General features: G+C 49.5%; 1 protein-coding gene across 20 annotated transcripts in view; it reads right to left on the reverse strand.

The window, feature by feature from the left end:
* EHMT1 (euchromatic histone lysine methyltransferase 1) overlaps positions 1–19623 on the reverse strand; it is a 121611-nt gene that overhangs the window by 54638 nt on the left and 47350 nt on the right. For 15 of the 20 annotated variants that reach the window (XM_055799259.1, XM_055799228.1, XM_027778161.2 and 12 more), the window contains one exon: positions 7542–7629. In XM_055799259.1, the coding sequence (XP_055655234.1) occupies positions 7542–7629 (88 nt within the window). Of the gene's footprint in view, positions 1–7541; positions 7630–12491; positions 12516–13766; positions 13939–17620; positions 17917–19623 lie in introns of those variants that run through there. The other 5 variants (XM_027778158.2, XM_055799212.1, XM_027778163.2 and 2 more) reach the window with 5 other exon arrangements.

The following is a 19623-nucleotide window of genomic DNA, read 5'->3' on the forward strand; positions in this document are numbered from 1 at the left end:
GCTCACATTGCAGGGCAAAGCAAGGTCCCAGGGCTTTCAGCTCCAGCCCCAAACATCTGTGCTGCCACCGGTGGGGTGTTACGGTTCAGTGCCTAACAGACATGCATCCACATGACAAAAACTATCATGGCAACTGTCATCACCCAGCTCGCTGGCTGGCGAGAGTCAGCAGAGGCCAGTGGGAATGGGAAGAGAGACCATGTCCCTCTCCAACATCCAAGAAGTCTGAAACACCGCAGGCAGGGCTGTCCTGAGCTGCTGCTTGCTTTGGGGAAAAACCATTTCCACCCTCCTGCTCCCTTTTCTGGCAGCACTAAAACAAATTGATAAATAGTTTGGAACAGCGTTGTTTCCTGCAGACTGAGCTCCCGCACAGCTCCTGCGAGAAGCACCACAGCCAACCCGCCCACTGGAGGAGCTCGGCATCCCAAGGCACTACCTGGACACTGAATGGAAGAGACCCCACGAAGAACTAGTTTCTGTCAGGAGCTACATTGCTTAATAAGATGTCGTAACCCCAGTAAGCTAGTCTGGCTTTCACAACCAAAGTACCTGGTCTGGTAACAGGAAAATAGGGGTTGCCATCCCAGGCTAGGCTACTGTTCCACTTGCCATGATGCTCTGCCTCTAACTCCGTTGCTCCATCCTTCTGTCACAGGACACATCTGCAAGTCTGACCACGTTCAACAAGTCTTAGCTCCACTAAATACACATTTACAAGCATTGCTGAATAGACACAATTCAATATATATTTACACTTTTGCTGAAATATGGCCTATAGATGGGGATAAGAACACAAAACTAGAGACAGCAGGAACATCACGATGGAGAAATACTGAATAAAACAGCTTAGAGAAGCTCTTCAACAGCACCAGACAGCTAAAGAAACACTTGTCCCTGATGTGACCTTTACATCTCCCCTTTTCCATTATTAAAAAAAGGTTTCACTGCAAACCTGCTAAAATTTTGGCTTCAAATCCACCTTGTGGCAACAAGTTCTCTTCTTGAAAATGCTGTTCAACAGCTCTTCTGCTCTTGCGCTGCAAGTGCAACTGAATAAAACCCTAAAATCAGTATTTCTCTAAAACTTTACAACTTGACAGTGTTCATTCCTTCGAAGTACACCAAAACATTTCCTCCATATCCACTTTTCACTCCAACTCACTCACTGTTCTTTAATCTAACACCATTCTTTCTTTAATAAAAAAAAAGAAGAAACGTAGAAAGATATAGCCTATGTCCACGGAAGTGTAACCTCATTTACTAGAAGCATCCCAGTATTTTCAGGGCTCCCTTAAGCATCCCCTACGCCATATGCAGCAGTAGCAGCTTGCCACATTGACCACAATGCTGCCTGCATCCCGATTCAAGCATTTGGTATTAATTTAAAATCCAGCAACGTGTAGGACAGGTAATTTGCCCAAGAGATTTACTTTCTGTTATGATGCCCGTTCTTCCAGGCTGCAACAAACTTCAGCAAAGGTGTATTATTTAGGAGCTTGACTGCATTTTAGTAACACAAAGAATTTAAGACTCAGCAAGTCATGTAGATCATTATCCCTGCAACTCCACGTGGCAAAGAATAATCAGAAATATATTTAAATCACTTGTCTGAATTAATAACTCATTAAAAGCAATGCAGAGTTCTCAGCCCTCCCACCTCTCCCCCGGCTCAAGCAGACCCTCTGTGGAAGTTTCAGTCTTAAGCTTTCTTCTTAATATCATAGTCATTCAAAATTGAAATGATATTCCCATGTAGAGAACAGAATCCTATGGAAGTTGGGGAGAAGCTGTCACACAGGATGAGGACACCTCATCAAATTTTAGGTACCTAAAAGGTATCTCAAACACCAGGGTGCCCTAAGCCACTGTTCCAACCAATGGAGTGAAGGTGACGGCTCCAAAAAACCACGTTCTGACTTCAAGCATCTATCTTCAGATAAACTAATCACCACCAGACATGCCTACCACGTAGAAGCAGAAATTAGCTGGGCTAGTTCAGAATTACCGTAACTTCAAAAAATACCCCTAAATTAGGCAAAATGAAACCTACCTCTGCTCTCTCAGCCCAGACTCCTGCAGTGAGGGTTCTTCTCCACTGCCTTTGCCTGTAAGGCTTCCAGCCCTTTCAGCAGAGCCAGACCTGGCTCCCGTCCTGCCCCGGAGCTCGCTCCAGCCTGCCAGAACCTGCCCAAGGCACAGCCTGTCTAACAGATGTGCTGCCGGCCCCACCAGCCAGCCCAGCCACGGCCAGAAGGAACCGAATCGCCTCTGTGGGACCAAAAGGGATGAGCAGCCACCAGAAACTTCCCACATTCAGACAGCCAGACGATCAGCTCAAAACTGTCTTACTTTGAGAACGCTCTAGTCTGAAATGTTGGGTTTTTTTAAATTCAGATCTCACTGCTCAATGAGACAAAGTAAGAAAAAGACCCAAGCATTATGAGCCCTTATGCAAAGGCCAAAATGCAATCATCACTAGTCCGAGGGGAAAAAAAAAAAGAAAAAAACCCTATCCTACAAGCAAATGCACTAATATCTGATCTGGAACTTTTACACGTTTTTCTGAACAACTTGGTAGAGGCAAGACACCCCGCTGCCCACGGCTTGCACGGTATTTTCCACACATTTCAAGTGCCCAGCACGGAACACAGGGCAGCTCAGCAGAGCCATGAGGCTTCAGCCGCCGCAGGAGAAACATCAGATTCTGAAACAAGCAAAGACTGAGCATCAGTGAAAAGCTCAGGATTCTGAAGTGCTGCTGTACAAGTACTACACACATGCATATTCCACATGTGTTTTACCTTAAGCACTTTGCAGATGATCTTTAAAACACCACAGATACCAACGTCATTTATTCAATACCCAACTACCCTGCTGGATAAACTTTTAAGAGCAGGAAATGCACCTGCTTATAATCCTTGTGTTGCAACTGTTCCCTCCACCCTTCTTCCTCCAAGTCAAAAAAAAAAAATTTTTTTAAATTGTCAAGTAGAGAGAAGCCCCACTGACACAAAAAAGACTGAAACCACACAGACTAGAGAGGATGGGTGGCTGGAGATCCTGTATCCACTGGAAAGGAATGCACCACCTCTATCACTAAAGCCAAAAAGCGGAGCATTTTGAAGCCAAGAAATGAGCAGAATTATGTTCTCAGGGCAAAATTCCTCTCTGGGGTGAGTTACTGATGTTCTCTTCTTTCCCTCACCCCTTTAAATCCGTGAAGGCAGGTGATATCCATACAGGAGCCTGCCTTGTATTTCCAAAACACAAGTGCCACTCCTCCCAGTGCCCTGGAGCACTGTCACCCTGTGGCAGTATCACTGCTTCCCACCTCCTCAGACACACTGAGAGTCAAAACAGGAAAAGAAAAGTTAAAAAAACAAAAGAAAAAAAGAACAATTTGTGCTGTGAATGCTCAATACTGAGATTACACAGGCTGGGTAAATGGGATTCAGCATCTTGCTGGTGGGCTGCCTGTGAATACCGGCGGGGACTCAAAGCAGTTTAACAGCCTGCGTGAAATTAATTTGTTCCTTTGCCGTGGGATCGGGTCCACCGTGTTACAGCACTGGCCACAAGGCCTCGAGCCCAGCTGTGACTGGGATGCTCCTGCTCTGGCAGCCCTCTGGGGCTGCCGGAGCTCCGAGCGTTCCTTCTGCTGCCGCAGCCTGCCTGCTGCAGGGCACAGCCTCCCCTGGCACAGGGGTCTGGAACACCGAGAGCACCTGGGTGCACATCTGGGTGAACATTTAAAATACCTAAGCATCATTTTGCTCGTCTGGTCTCCTGGCTGTCTGTTGGTCTCAGCAGGGGATCCAAGTGCTGAGTCTGCTGAGGCGAGGAGATTATTCTTTTTCTCCTTTTAAAGCGGCCATCCCTGCACCTGGGGATGCAAAGGCTGCAGCTGCTCAGTGGAAAGCAGCACTTCCCTCACTCACGGCAGCTTCCTATCTGTAGTAAGAAGGAGAAAAAGAAATACACACACCAGAGAAGGGGGGGGAGGGGGGGCCTCCAGGAATTTAAACCTCTGACACTCTCTAAAAGTAGTTTTCAGTTTATTTGAGAGCAAAGTGACTGTGCACGTCTCATCCAGCACTACGCTCCAGCACCGTGGCTCTTGTAAAACAGCTGCCTCGGGTGAAGTCTCAGAACGCTGAGGCTAATGGAGAACTTCGTTACCAACTCCCCTTCCTGCTCCTTCGTGCCACTGCTTTAGTGGAACTTTCCACCTCTGGGGCTGGGGAATCAGAAAAAGATCGGTTTGCCTTGAAAGGTCAAGTGAGATGCAGCACAGGGTTAGAAGCTATGTACATTAGGAGAAGAACTGAAATCACTTGTAATTCTTGCAAAGAAACCACTTTTTAATTAGTTTCTCTCTGAGTCAGACTAAAGACAATATGGACTAATAAAACATGAGAGCAACTTTTTTCTGCTCATCTCTTCAATCTCCCTGTCAAAGGGAAAGACGGACCTAAACTCACACCCACATGTAAAACCGAACTGGAACATTTCCCCACAACTGAACTGGAACGTCTCCCCAAGAACAACAGAACAGTCTCATGCATAGCTCGTTTTTTTCTATCTGTATTGAGCAATTTTACACAGAAGGGGACACTGAGTCTAGCGCACAGCTTACACTGGCTTCACGCGGGCTGGGACTCAACCCCAGAACTGGAAATGGAAGTGCTGGGAACACACAAAGATCTTGTTTCTACAGATGTACGCTAAATTTATAGTTCAATTATTTCTCTTCATCAGTGCCAGGATCAAGCCAGAAGAGGACATCCCAGCTGGTAACACACTGCATCTCTGCAATACCTTCCACTGGCACAACAAAGAACAAAACACCACGACTGCCCACCCAAGGCTCTCCGACGCCCAGGCTGCCCCCCAGGAGCACCCTCCCAGGCCCCTGCCCCAACAACGCATTCCCTGCGGCAGCAGCTACCGTTGTCACAAATGGCAGGATGGCACACTGAGGACAACCAAGAAAGACGATGTGCTGCTTCAAACCAGCAGATGATAAACTGGGGCAGCTCAGCTATTGCCCTACAAGAGTACAAGCCTTCCCTGCAACCAGGGATCTTCACAGAGATCTCCAACATGATGGCGATCATCAGTGGTGGAGTCAGACAGCAGTCGTAGGCACTGCTGCAGTGGCGCTGATGTGCCTTGCTTGGGAGACAGACCCCCTAAATCTCATTCAAGGCTGCAAGCTACTGAAATTTCCCAGCTCCTCTTGGACACAGACGTGTAACTTGGAAAAGGCCATTCAGAGAGGCAGCAGCAGAGCTATGGTATGTGCTAATACAGTGCAAATGGGGATCTGATACTGACCTCAGTACCAGTACCCTTCTGAGTCAAGGGGGAGTAAAAAGAGGGAAAACCACAATAATTCACACTAAGTCTTTAGCCCAAACAGCACCTCTAGTCAGCCTTTGGATCTGCAAGTTCAAGCCCCTGAAAATTTTAGATCCCAGGTTTAATACTGACAGATAACCTGCCAAGGGGATTCTCCCAAAGGGACTAAAACCCAAAACAGATCTAGCCTTATGTTGCAGGCCAACGTTGTTGCCTTTAAAGGCCATCTAGTCCAACCCCTCTGCAGGGAGCAGGGACATCTTCAACTAGATCAGGTTGCTCAGAGCAACTCAGCTTGGTGTCATCTGCAACCTTGCTGAGGGTGCATTCAATCCCGCTATGTCCTTGGATGAAAATATTAAAACTGTACTGGTGCCATCCTCCTCGCTAAAGGAAAAATAAGACTATTCAAGCAAACTTAAACAGAGAAATCTCAAGACTTCAGAGTGCTTTTCCAGTCTACACATCCCAGCTCCGTATGCTGCCACTCATCCCTGAGTCAGGAAACAAGGCTCAAAGAAACTATTTCATGCCATCTTGCAAGTCTGCCATAATGACTTCATGTTTATGCAATGCTCAAAAATATAAATTCTCTGCCAATGCTAAACACTGTTAATAACAGACCTTAGGGACTGCTAATCGAACTCCTATGATGATCACAGCTGGGTAACGGAGGTCAGCAAAGAACAATGCATAGAGCACAACAACCACGCAAATACGCATTGTCTTTTACACACGTGGTACGGTTGGGAAGAGAAGGGTACAATCTGAACACTGCCACAAAAATGGAGACTGCGCAGTTCTCCTTTTAGGACCCTTCCTTCCCCTGTAACAGGACTGGACAATAAGCTGCAGTGATTAGAATTTGAGCACCTTGGGAAGCCTCGAGACCTTTCCTACCCAGGGACCGTTTTCAGCTCCCTTTTGATACACAGCATTTGCTTCAATTAAAAATCAGTCAAGATATACATGGCACAGAAATGTCTCTTCCCACCCTCCTCCTGGATTTTTACCTCCATAGGCTCTTGACACTTACCTTTGGATCAACCAAGAGCTAAATAAACTAACTTTGTAGTCCTGAGCCAAGCAAGGCAAGGGATCGAAGCAAGAGCCTCCTCCCAGAGTAACACAACCTCCCACGGACACCTCAGGCTTCGTCTCTGGTCTGCCCAGACCAGAGGTCCACACGCAACCGGCGTCAGCAGCAGCGCTCACATGCTCCCAGTTAATATGCAAGCACTGCAGCCACATCTGACACGGCACTCAGTATTTTGCCTGCTCTGAGCTTCACTTTCTAACTAGAGCAGCTTGACAAAAAATTATGCTGGACAGAAGAGCAATAAAAAGCAATGCTGTCCTCACCACACCTGAATTAAGTTCAAAATTTTGTTTCTATCTAAGACTAGGTATTTTGATGGGACTAGTTCAGTGCTTTTCAAATGCTCTATTATGGAATGGAGAACAAAAATAAATCAGATCCCTGCAGAGCTACGAGAAGTAACTAATAAAGGAATAATAAAGCCATGGAAAGAAAAGAGAGGGGTGAAAGATAAAGGGCGGTGATTTTTTTTTTTTCCTAATCCCAGATTAGGAAAAATTAGCCCTCAGATTTGTGTGCATGCAACTCATAGAGAACTACACAGGAAAGACTTCGTCAAATTAACATGTGCTCTGCATCCTGCAAAGTAAAAGCAAGCAGAAACAAGGGAGAAATCATGAAGCATCCCACAACAGCATGATGGGTGGAGTGTCTAACCCCACCGGCCATCCTGCAGCAGTTGGTGCCTGATCTGGAGCAACACAGGAACTCACAGGAGAACAGAAAGTTAACTTTAATAGAGGGAGGAAAAGGGCTAGGTCATCGTGTGGTGGGGATCAGAGTTCAGTTAAAACAAGTTACACAGAGGAGGTTCAAAGTAATTCCTTTGTGCTTCACAGCCACACCAAAGCAGAAGTGAAAATTAGATACCGTTCTTTAGGTGGGTGGCAATAGATGGACTGAAAAGCAAATCTGCATCTTCTGGGGAAGAGCCCTGCTCAGAATAAACACAGGAGAATGGAGCTACTCTGTTTGTGGGAGCTCAGGGGACAGAACCCATCTCCGAACCCCCAGTTTTGTTCCCATCACATGCCAACCTCACAACAAGGTCTGGCCCTCAACCGAGGCAGACGCTCACCTTCCTCTTTGCTGTTGGTGATATCTTTCAGCAGCTCAGTCTTCATGCAGGCGTCTTTCCTTGTCTCTCCCTTACTCAGCACTGTTCGCTAGGGGTGGGGAGAGAAGGGACAGGGGGTGGGAAAAAAGAAAACAGCACGGTTTAGCTCAACGATCATACACACGTTGCGTTTAAAAGAAGAGACAATCATGGACACATCCTGTTTACATCACCAGCAAACCTCATTCTGCAAAATAACGCTGCCAGGAAACTGCCACCAAGGCACAGGTCAAAGATAAAGAACGACAAGGCTCGCCCCAGCTGACAGCCCGTCTCGCCCAAGAAGCAGAGGGACTTCGAGCTGTGCCCAGGGCCGAGACCTCACGACTCTTTGGTCAAGATGCAGCCAGGCAGATCTTCCCAGCGTAACGTGCTTGGGAATCCAGCTGAACGTGTCTGTAGAGGTGCGGATTAAAACAGTCACGAAAGGCATCTCGAGGAGGTGACCCCTTATTCCCCCCAAACTTTTTAGATTTTGGGTAGGGGAAGGCAGATCTATCAGACACATCATCTATCAACATTTACAGCCCGAGTATGCTTTTGGTAGTTTGTCTGGAGTTTTTTTGTAGTTCATTCAAATGTAACATACAAACTGCAAACCATCAGTGAGCTAACTCATCACTCCTAACATCCATGTTTATTATAGTTAGCGAGCTCTATTTTTAATTTTATAGAAAGTAATTGTTCTTTTTTCTCCTCTTTGTAAAAAAGGAACACCTGCTCGTCTCCTCAGCCTTTCACACACCTGCAGTCACATTGCCAGATCAGGTTTGCAGCCTTAATACCTTCCCTTTGCCTTTTGAGGTGGGAAGACAAAAAAAAGAAGCTACCAGAACAAAACAAAAGGAGAAAGGTATTTAAAAAAACCCCAAACGCACAAAAGAAGGGTTTATTTGACACAGTTTAAGGAGACAAGCTGTTCTGAAAGGTAAAGAAGGCAACTGCCTTGCAGAGCTGCCCACTGCCGGGGCCGGGGCCAGGCTGGGTGAAGGGTTCACCGCACACTGCCGGCCTCGCAGGAGAAGAATAAGCCCAGGTCAAGCCAACTGTTGTAGGCCACCACAGAGAGCAGATGGTGCCTGCAGCCATGCAAATCACAAGATTTAAAGCACACTGAGTGATAAAGGAAAAAAAATAATAAAAAAAGCAACCTGCCCATCTCCCGTAAAACAAGCAAAAGAGATGGGATGCACACAGGCGGGTACCAGCTCCAAAACCATCCCCAGCAGTGGCTCGCCCTTCCCCACACAACTTTCTGTCCAAAGCTAGCAGGGCACATGAGCTCTGGTGTTGCGATTGATCGCTATTACCAGCCACCTTTGTCATTTTCGTTTCCACATGAACTCAGCTGCAATGCCACGTCCTGCAGCGGGGTCTGCTCCCCCTGATTTCAGCAGCCCTCCCACCCCGTGAAGCCAGCCAGGGCTCATCCAGCACCAGGTCCCTGGCCCCTGGGTGCCTGCACGACCACCCTGCCCTGCACCTGAACAACACTACATGCAAGGCAACACACAGCTGGTGGGAAGGCGAAGACTCAGGGACACCAGCTGGGTGCAGGTTGGTTGGGAAAGCCTGCACCGCCTGCCGAGCCCACCCGTGTGGAGCCAAGGGCACCTTCAAGGATCGCTCCTCCAGTGAGAAGGAAGGTGGTTGTGGGTGGCTGCCTGCCCCCCAGCGCAAGCAAACAGCAAACACGGCCACGTCTAGATGCTCTCAGCAAGAAGGAACTTGTGCCCCAAGCACACCACCTTCAGATTTTCAGGCACAGACCAAAAATGCAAGCTGTAAGCATCTGAAACCTCTGCTCTGCCAACTGATCAGATAGCCTGGAACAGAACATACCTCCACCAGACACTGGCCCACAGCTTCCACTGAGGAACAACCATAACAACACAGCCCACAGTTTAAACATAGACCAGCTTTTTATATATATATATATATATATATATATATATATATATATATTTGCTAATCCAATACTACATAACCTTGCTGCAAGCATTTGCTTGTAAACCCTACCTCTCCTCTAGCCGGACTTCTTGTAAACTGGGAATAACTTCATTTTTCTCATGGACTTACCCTGCTGCAAGACTAAGGCAATGAGAGCTGCAGAGAGCCGGGGTTCAAGCACAGCCCCACGGCTCCCACCCACGGGAAGGGGCACCCAGGTCCTCACCACAGACACCGGCAGCACATAAAGAGCCTCAGTCTAAGAGGGACCAGCCTGTTTTCCCAACCTTTGCTGCAACAAGGAAAGGTCTTGATATTCCTGCTATGAAGCTGACTGCTGCTAGAAGCCCCAGGATTTCCAGCAGGTCATTCTTAGCCATTCCATTCTAAGTTTTTCTTTATTTTACAAGCAGTACCCCCAACTCCACAAAGCATCCATGCTCTCCCTTCCACAGAGGCACTGCTGCTTGCTCAGCCCATGATGCCTGAAGAAAAGCCACTGCAGGGACCCTGGAGTCAATTAGACCTTGGCAGCTAATGAGCACCCTCCCTCCTCGCTGCAATTACCAGGAGCTTGGGGCTGCCCTGGCTCTTGCCCAGCAGTGATAGCTCTCAAAGCAGAAATTCCAACACCAAGAGAGAAACCATGGTGTTTTTCCTGTGGGAGTTAAAAAGCTGTGTGCCAGGGCAAGGCTGAGTGAGGTGGCACCTGACGGGGTCTCCCAGTTCCTATCTCAGACACACATCCCTGGCTAGCAGCAGCAGCGGCTTTGCAACTTCCATGCCTTGCTCTGAAACAAACAAAAACTCTGCATCAAGGTAGAAAATAAAATAATAATTAAAAAAAAAAGAAGCCAACTGTGAATTTGGAAGCATTTTGATGAAAAGGAAGCTACAGGAAACCTCTGCAAAGCACTCGAAGCCTCTCACCCCCAGGCCAGCACTCTCCCCTCCTTGCTCCATCACCAGCCGGCAGATGCAGCACCCAGCACCGGGGGCACCCAGCACCGGGGGCACCCAGCACCAGCCAAGCAACGCTGCCCGTTCATTCCCACCAGTCCACGGCTCCACCCAGCCAACTTAGAGCAACTTCACCGCAAGTGTCAATACCTCCATTTTTTGTGTGTGTGTTGGTTGGGGTTTTTTTCCCCTCCCCTCCCTCACATTCAAAGCAAACTTCCCTACTGCTCACACTCCCCATGCCCCAATCCGTCGGCTCCCGATTGGCAGGGAAACCCTATACCCACCCTCCCCGCCGAGAAATGCCTGCTCTTGCAGCAGTCCCAACAAAAGCCAACTGCCAAGCACAAGCTGCTTCACAATAAAAGTCTCACTCTCTCCATTATTTTTTTTCCCCTCCTTCCCCCCTTTCCCGCAGCCGTCCGCCTCCATTCCCTCGCCGACCCCAGCCTGATTATTCACCCTCCGTGCTGGGGAGCCTCCATAAAGCGCACCCAGCACCAACGAAGCATCCCCCCCGCCCCAACACTTTTATTTTTAGCTTTCAAGGGGAAGAAAAAAAATTATTCCATCTTAAGAAAGACTGAGCAGGTCTTTGAGAGGGCTTTAAAAGCCATGAGGATCCAAGCAGAGGAGCGAGTGCTGGTTTAGTTTTTCCTCTCCAACCTCTGTTTACAAGAAAACAGGCTTCCTCTCCTCCAAGAGGTCTTTGGAGGGGATGGAGGACAGGTCAGACCAGCCAAGGAAAGCTCTGCAGCATTTCCAGACAACGACTAGAAACTACAGTGGTGCCTTTAAAACAAACAAAAAAAAAAAACAAAAACACAAAACCCCCCAAACAAACAAACAAAAAAAAGCCCACCCAAAAAAAAAAAAAAAAAAGAAAAAAAGAAGAGAAAAAGAACAAAGCTGGGAAACACAGAAAGAGCTTTCTCAGCCTCCTCCTTGGCATTTTCATCAGCCATCCGGGTGCCCTTCGCAAAGGTCCAAACAGGTTTTATAGTCAAAGACAATACATGCACAGCAGAACTCCAACGTATTGCAGCTTACCAAGCCCAAGAGACCAGTGAGTTACATCATGAACCAGAGCTCTCTCCAGGCAGACCAGGAAGGAGCGGAGGTTGATGTGCTAAGATGTCTACCTTCACCAGGGTCTTTTTTTTTTTTTTTTTCTTTTTTGTCTTAAAAATCAACCGTCTAGGAACCTGAGGCTTTGCAGCAGCGTTGTTCTGACTGGAGCCATGCAGCTAAGCTAAAGCCCGTCGATCTGAAAGAGGGCTGGGCGCAGGAGGACCCCTCTGAAACTGCTCGCTCCCATTCGGGGCAGCAGCTGCACCAACACATCTGCCTGCAGAGCTGGCGGGACGGACAGGACTGATCCTGCCCGGCCTGCGAAGCCTCCAGCCCAGAGGTGGACACCAACCCCTCGGAGGTGACACCACCGGACATCGCTCCCCACGAGCAGCTGGGGCATGTACCCCAGTGCAGGTGCCCAGTGGGGCCGGGGCACAGGCAGAGCCCCCGCCAGCCCTTCCGCAGGGCAGGATTCCACCTCCCGTGCAAGGCAGCGGCCAGGTTTGCAATACACTGCAGCAAGGCAGGGAGGCAAAGCTCTCAATAAATGATGCAACGGCAGCAGCAGCAGCTTCTCATTCACTCTTTTTTCCCTCCCTTCTTCTGCTAAAGAAAAAAAACACAACCAAAACCAGAAACACAACCCAAACCAACTTGCTCATAATAACCTTTGCCTTAAAAAGAAGACAAACATTTTGCAGTTAACTATGCTGAAAGTAATGATTAAGAAAACACTTGTAGAAAGAGAGTGTTTCTTTTGTAGGCGTGCGAAGGCTGCTCATTTCAGATCTCGGCGCTGCTCAAGTCCTGCTGCACACGGGCAAGGTCTGGGATCACTGCTCATGGGGACGCTGACCACGGGCCTGTCATTAGAAGCAGTAGAAGCATTTGATCTGGAGAAGGAAGGAAACGTAACCAGCAGCATACCTGGCCTACAAAGCAGTCACCAGTCTCAAAGCTCCTTTTTGGTTTGGTGGTGGGTTTTTTTGTTTTTTTTTTAGGCTAAGGCCACTTCCTTGTAAGCCTCGTGCAATCATGTGAACATGGAATTTTATCTGCAGCTCACAACAAGCACTGCCCTCAGCTTGAAGTTTGTCCCCAAATCAAACTCTGCAATTCTTTTGTCTCCCGAATTCCTTTCATCCAGGCTCTCCCTAAAAGAAAAGAAACATTTCCTCCTCGACCCCCATGTCCTTTCTCCTATTCCAGCCGTACAAATCAACTCCCGAAACAGGGGGAAGCATAGAAACGAGGCGCAAGGTCCCTGCATGCAACAGCTGGGGAAAAGGAGACACGTGCATGGAACACAACAGGACTTAAAGTGACTTCTCGGAAGGCAACGCGGTCCACAATGGCGTGCAGGCTTCAGGCAAGGGGGGTTTGCGCAGCCCATGCCCTCCTGGAAGGGGAGATCCCACTCCCGCTCCCTCACTGCCTCCACACTGGGAAGCCTTGTACCCATCTAGCTGTGTCCCAGTAGAGTTAAAGCCAGTGCAACTGGTACGTGCAGGCAAGTGTAAATCCAGAGCAGACAAAGGCATCTCCTCCTTCCACAGCCTGAGGTTAGCAAGGAGTACAGCTGCTGCCTGCCTTCTCCTAGCACCCGTGAGGGGAAGGGGGACGGGGAAGAAAACCCTAAAATGGAGACCAAGATCCATCACTATCTCTAGCAAAAGCACACCAGCCATTTCAGAAACACCCGGTCCCCAGGAAGGCTCAGCCAGGATAAAACCATAGCACCAAGAGGAGCCTGGAGCCAGCAGGTTGCAGCAGCCCGGGGCGGAGGAGCTGGAAGACAGCTTGCCCCCATCGACGGGGCTCAGGCACCTCTTCAGCCTCCGTGCTCCTCTTCCTCCCGCCCCCAAACGACGGCAGCCAGCGGAGCAGCTCCCTCGCCCCCTGCCCGCCCCGGCGGCGCCCGGCGGAGGGGCTCCTTGGGGCGGCAGCGCAGGGAAGGCCCCGCACGGGCTTCCCGGGGGACCTGGAGGACCTCGCTCGGTGCCCACGCCACCTCCACCTGGGCCACCTCCAGCCATCCGGAGGCCACCAGCAAGACAGCGATGCCTGCGAGCCAGAAAAGCGGACGAGGAAAAGGGGGGAGAAAAATAATGATAATAATAAAAAGAAGAAGAATGAAAAAAAACACATAATAAAACTTGCACCCTCGGGCCTGTCCCTCTAATAACTACAGCAAAACCTCACCAAGGCTTTACTCTCCTGGAGGGTGAGAAAGCGACACAGCGCTGCCCAGCACCCGAAGTCCTGGAGGTGGGAGATCCTCACACCCTCTCCTCCATGGCCTACGGGCTTCGTCCCCGGCGTGGGGCCTTTTTTTTCTGCTCTGTCATTAAGAGTGGAGCCTGGTCTTTTCCTTCAATCCCAAGAATTGCACTGAATTAGCTCATCGTTCTGGGCTCACCTCCCCCTGCAGGCTGCTCCCGAGCATGCTCAGCTCGGCCTGGCGCTGCCATTTCATAACGGCATTGTTTACAGACACACACTGACCTGCCATTTTTTGACAGGAGGAGAGGAGCAGGCGTTCGCCTCCCGACCGCTCGCGGCCCCCCAGCCCCTCGCCATAAAAATCCGCTTTGGAGAAGGGAAATTGCAAAAGCAGCAGGCTGTGGGTTTGTGGTGGTGGGTCTGTTGGTTGGTTGTTGGTTTTGTGTTGTTTGGGTTGTTTGTTTTTTTTTGTGTGTGTTCCTTTTCTTTGTTTGTTTGTCTGTCTATTTTTTCCTTTTCCCTCCTTGATTTAGGTCAAAATCCACCTGCTTTTGGGGGGAGAAGTTAAGCTCTTTGGGGGCTGGGGGGGAGCTGGTGGAGGAGAGGTCTCGCAGAGCTCGATGCAAAATGCCAGCCATGATTTTTAGCTTCTTCGAATCACAACCGTGCTTCGATGTCGCCTAAAAATATAATACCCAGCCCAGTCTGCCATCCTCTGTCAAGCCTTCCTCGGTGAGAGAAAGGGTTGGAAATATGGTATTTCCCTTGAATAAACAAGTTGGCTTAGTCCCAGCACATACAGTTTTCTCCTTTAAATGCAAACCAGAGTATTTTTGCAGGCACACAGGAAAATGAGAGGAGGAGGAGGAGGGGAAAAGTTCCTCATTTAACACCAAAAGCTCCATGAAAAGCCTTGCAAGGTTGCTCCCCAGCCCCTCTCCTTTCCAGTCCTCTCCCCATCCAAGCTGATCGTACTTTACAGGTGAAAGCAGCTCTGACTTATGACGGAAAGAAAATGCCAGAAGAGCTGGAAGTTTCCTCACCCTTGGAACAAGGACAAGTTGTGAAAAGCTTCCTTTGCGAGAGGCACTGTGCTGCTCCGACACAGTATGGCTGCGTTGCAGGCAAGACATTTGCACGTCACATCTTCTTAACCCCCACTGCCTCAACCCTTCTCCACCAGGTCCACCAGCCTTCCCCCTCCTGATGGGGACCGAAGGAAAAAAGATAAATAAATTACCTGGTTGGGGGAAGCAACCTGCTATGTTGGATCCCAACATATTTTTTGAGAAAGCTTGCTCTACCTTTTTTCCCCCTCTATTTTTTTTAAAGGATGCTTTCCAATTAGCTCATACAGTTTGTGGGCTTCGCTCCTGCTGCTTTCCTGACTACTGTAAATCCTGGCAGGCAGTGCTGCCTGCTGCCCGTCCTCCTCCTCTGCCCCCCTCCAGGACCAGCACCACCATACAGCAAAGCCAGACATTCCCCCTCCACCCAAGAGACCAAGGACCTCACCCTTGGGAGGGACGGATCCAATGGGAACAAGGGAAACACGAGGGGACAGAAGGGTCTCCTCTGCAAGGAGGGTTTGCTATTAAAAGTCGAAATTCACAGGAGTCAAAAAATAACTGGCTGAAAATGGCAGTTAAGGATTATAAATTCAAGGTTCGTTTCCAAATCACTGACATTACATGTCACTGCAGGAACATATGGTCTTCCCAGCCTCACGGGCGGGAAGCACGCACTGTCAGAGCCCCGAGTTACAAAAGTAAGGTAACTCTCCTGCCGCGGTGATTCCTCGACTGCTCTCGGCTCCAGGAGTGGGAAGGGGAGCAGGAAAAACTTCAGGGAAAAGCCACAAAAGGACAACGAAGAGGAGCAGCAGGAATCAAGCCAGCCCTCGCCCAAACCAGCTAGCCAGAAGGGTGAAGCTCCTTAAAACTCCTTGTTTACCGGAATAAAATAGCTCCCTGCCACTGCACAAGAGGCATGTGGTCCTCTTCCCTTAGGAGGCTCCAGCGGCCCCAGGACAACACCTGCTGCCCGAACCCCAGTCCTGGGCCTGATCCTGCCCCCAGGCCCAGGGTTCATCTAACAGGAGCTGATCAGCAGAAAATATGCCCCATGTGTGCTCTGTCCAAACATGTTCTTGGGAAGAGGGGAAGAGCTCGTGCTGGCACTTAAAAAGTCAGTTAAATATGTGAGGGGGAAGAAACCCAAGGCCCCACTTTGGGGCTCTTAACCCTTGCTCAGCAGCAGCGTGAAGTCCAGTCCAGACCTCGGGCTTCTCTCTTCCCTCCAAAGTAGGTCAGGCTTTTCAGCGTCTCTCCACAGATGCTTTTCAAAGGGCATCAGCCGGCAGGGATGGAGCATTAGCTGTTTTCGGCCGGCTGTCACACCAGTGTCACTGTGGTCACCACCACACCAGAGCACACGTTGCACACCTCAGTGTGGTTTTGGTTGCTTGTCTCCTTCACCAAACCCAAAGCACATTTTTTTGCCTTGGATGGGAGCTGATCAGGCAGCACATCAAGGCCTCTTCGCTGTTAAAATGAAATCTTGTTTCTCTCCTGGCTTCTTCTGATGCCTTTTCCTTCAGCAGACATCCTCTAGATGACGAGCAGTGAGCGTACTTATAGTCCAGTGGAGACACGGTAGATATTTAGATTAGGTATCCTGTAAGCTCCCTAATCTTTTAAATGCCATCTTCACATCTCGCTCCTGGATTGAAAATTCTGTATCATGTCTGCATGGCAGCTTCAGGGGTCTCTCTAGAACACAGCAAGCTCAGGGCAGCGCTTTGCCCGCTGCCAGGGCTGCCTGGACCCCCCATGGCTCTGGGACCTTCGGTGTCCACCCCAAGTCCCACCAAGGTCCATGGCAGCCAACAGAGCTGTCTGCGCACAACACAAATGACAGCAAAAAATACCCCAACAACCAACACCAAAACCCAAGAGCATGGCAGGACCAGTGATCTGAATTTCAGGCAACCTTTAAAATAAACTGCAGACATGGGCCTCCTGCCATGAAATCAACCACGGATGTTTCATTTTAATCAGCTGTTCCCTTGGATTGCAAGCTACTATATATAAAAAAAAAAAAAAGAGAGAGAGAGGGGCGGGGGGAGGAAGCCACCCCAAAATAAAAAGGATTATTTCTTCTTCCTGGCAAAATAATGTTCGCTTTTGCCTCCACCCGCAGACATGAGCTGCCGGCTCGCCTGCTGCAAGCAGAAGCTCTCAAAGGAGCTGAGCAAGGAGGTGCCATGTGGCCTCAGGCCCTCTCCTCCCCTTTGGAAGTTCAGCCTTCAAGCAGCTCGGACACCCCAAGGTTTGCGCTTCTTGCTTACAAGAGCTGCAAGCTGGGAGAATTTTCCAGAAACTTCACACTTTAAAAAATATTTTTTTAAAAAAGCACCAAAAATCGAAACAAAACAAACAAACCAAAAAAAACAGCCCCAAACAAGCCTCCCCACCTCAGAAGAGAAATAAAAGCCCACCCAGACGTGAGGAAACAAAGGCCGAGCTTTCCCGGAGCCAGGCGCCGTGGGATGCCAAGGAACCTGCAAGCCCATGGCCCAGCACCCGGCAGCGAGCCGCACAGCACCGCTGGGGCCAGGCCAGCCGCCGCAGCCCGCTCCCCCGCATGCATGCCCGCCCGCGCAGCGGGCAGCAGAACTCATCCCTCCAGAAGCACATAACTAAATAACCCCCAGCCATGATTCCCCAAACTGTCTTCCTCCTCTCCAAGGCTTCTCCTTCCCCAGCCTGCCTGCGGCCAGGGCCGGCGGGGAGCCGCTCTGTGCGAGGCACGGGAGGTGGACCCTGCGGTACCTGCGGACATCTGTTGTCTTCTTCTGGTGAAGACTCAAAGAGTTGCATATTCCAGATCCTCATGAGCCGTGATTCAGTTTCTGCTCATGTGATAAAAGCTCCCTCTACAGAGTGAGCATGCCCAGAGGAGACCATTTCACTGCTCCCTCCAAGCTGCAGCCATTTCACAGAGAACCTGCCGGCTCCAGGGCGTCCATTGGAGCGCGATTATCCCGGGCATCCCGGGGACGCACCGGTAATGCAGATCATCTGTCAACTTTCTGACAGGGTGCCAGGCCTCAAAACTGATCGCTCGCCTGAAAAAAATAAAAAGCCTTTTAAACCATAGAGCGAGGTGTTCTCTCTCGGTGGCCTTCAAGAGTAGCCCTTGCCCGCAGGAAAAGGAGAGGCGGGAGGGACAGGCAGGGATGCTGCGCGGCTGGGGGATGCTCCCGTGACAATTTGGTTCTGCTTAATAAAGCGCCCGACCCCTGAGCGCGGGGATGAAGGCACACGGGTTAAACTGATGCAGCGTGCAGTGTCCAACTGCAAATGCATTCGAGATCCGATCTGCTGAGCTGAAGGAGAGCTGTTTTTCACTTTGGGGATTAATAAGACAACCTGACCTGGTACAACCAACCTTAAAAGGGTATCACGAACGCAGTCGTTAAAAAGAGGGGGGTGGGGGGGTGGGATGAGGGGGGAAAACCCTAGTGAAGTGGTAGTGCACTAGTGGGTGCAGGAGCTCTGAGCTCAGCCCATGTCAAACCATATGATACAGCTTGGCCCAGCCAGCAAGATAAAAGATGAAATTTTAGCTTCAAAATAAAAGTAGTTTGCCTCTGTTCCACTTAACAATTAAGTATAAACTCTTGGCAACCTCCGCATCTGCTCAAGCTCCCAGTAAAACTGCCAGAGCAAGTCACAGGAACATCTGTAAGCAGAGATGGGCTGGAAGGGGTTCAAGCGCAAGGCTGGCATTTATGGGAGGCAGGAGCAGGAGGCTGCTGGAGCCCGTATGGAGCTGGAGAACCTCCCACCGCGCAGGGGGAGGGCGGCCAGCAACCCCGGAGAGGAGGCCAGGAGGAAGAGGAAACAGCGCTGGACTGTGGCACCACCCGCTTGCTCCTGGCCAAAGGAAAAACACTTTCAAAAATAATAATAATAAAAAAATAATGCAAGAGAAGAGAAGATGGTTCTCTTTAGGAGCAGACATTAAAATGAAGATGAGCTGAGTGCAATGTGTTACTGTGGGCTGGGGGGGGCAGGGAGCAGCCGGCACTGTAGGGAGATAAAAAAGCCGTTGCAATCCATAGTGAGGTTTTGAGGAGCCCAAGGCTTCAGTTTGCCGTACACTTTGCACCAGAAGCAGGCAAGCAGTCAGGCCTTCAGCTCGAGCACGAAGCCGTCGCCTGCTCTGCTCTGCCCATCCCCTCCTCTGTATCCAGCATCGCAGGAGCGTGTCCTGCCACTGCAGCACTGCAGGCTGGAAACACCAACCAGCCACATTTTCTCCAGCCCAAGCACCTAACTCACCACCATGTCCAGGGCACATCTGTAAAACAGCAATAGTTAAAGAAGCAGAAGAGCCTGCTACAGATCTGCCTCGGCTACGAGGACGTTGTTTTCCTCTCCACACTCTGCAGAAGTTTCGCTGCTCAACAGTTAACACGCACAAGGCTAAACTGAGATGACTGAAATTCGTAGGGAAGAAATATTTGAGGTGACAGTATAAAGCGAGGCTCGCTCTTTCACCCACTGGGTTTTTGTTTGATGTAAATCTTAAGTTTTAATACACACAAAATGAGATTGTCCTGGCCTTTCTATCAGTCACTGAGAGGTGTAGAGGTAACCCATTTAAGACAAACTCAAAAATCCCCAAACAAAAGCAACAAAAACTGACTACACAGGCAGAAGTTGTATTATCCACTGCATCAAAAGAGTACTGTAGTTCAAACCAAAGATGGCTTTAAAACAGTTGACACGTTGCCCTTCCTTGCAGCATGAAATTACCAAGCTTTCAT

Source organism: Falco peregrinus, chromosome 1 (genome assembly GCF_023634155.1).
Source record: "Falco peregrinus isolate bFalPer1 chromosome 1, bFalPer1.pri, whole genome shotgun sequence".
Taxonomy (NCBI): Eukaryota; Metazoa; Chordata; class Aves; order Falconiformes; family Falconidae; genus Falco; species Falco peregrinus.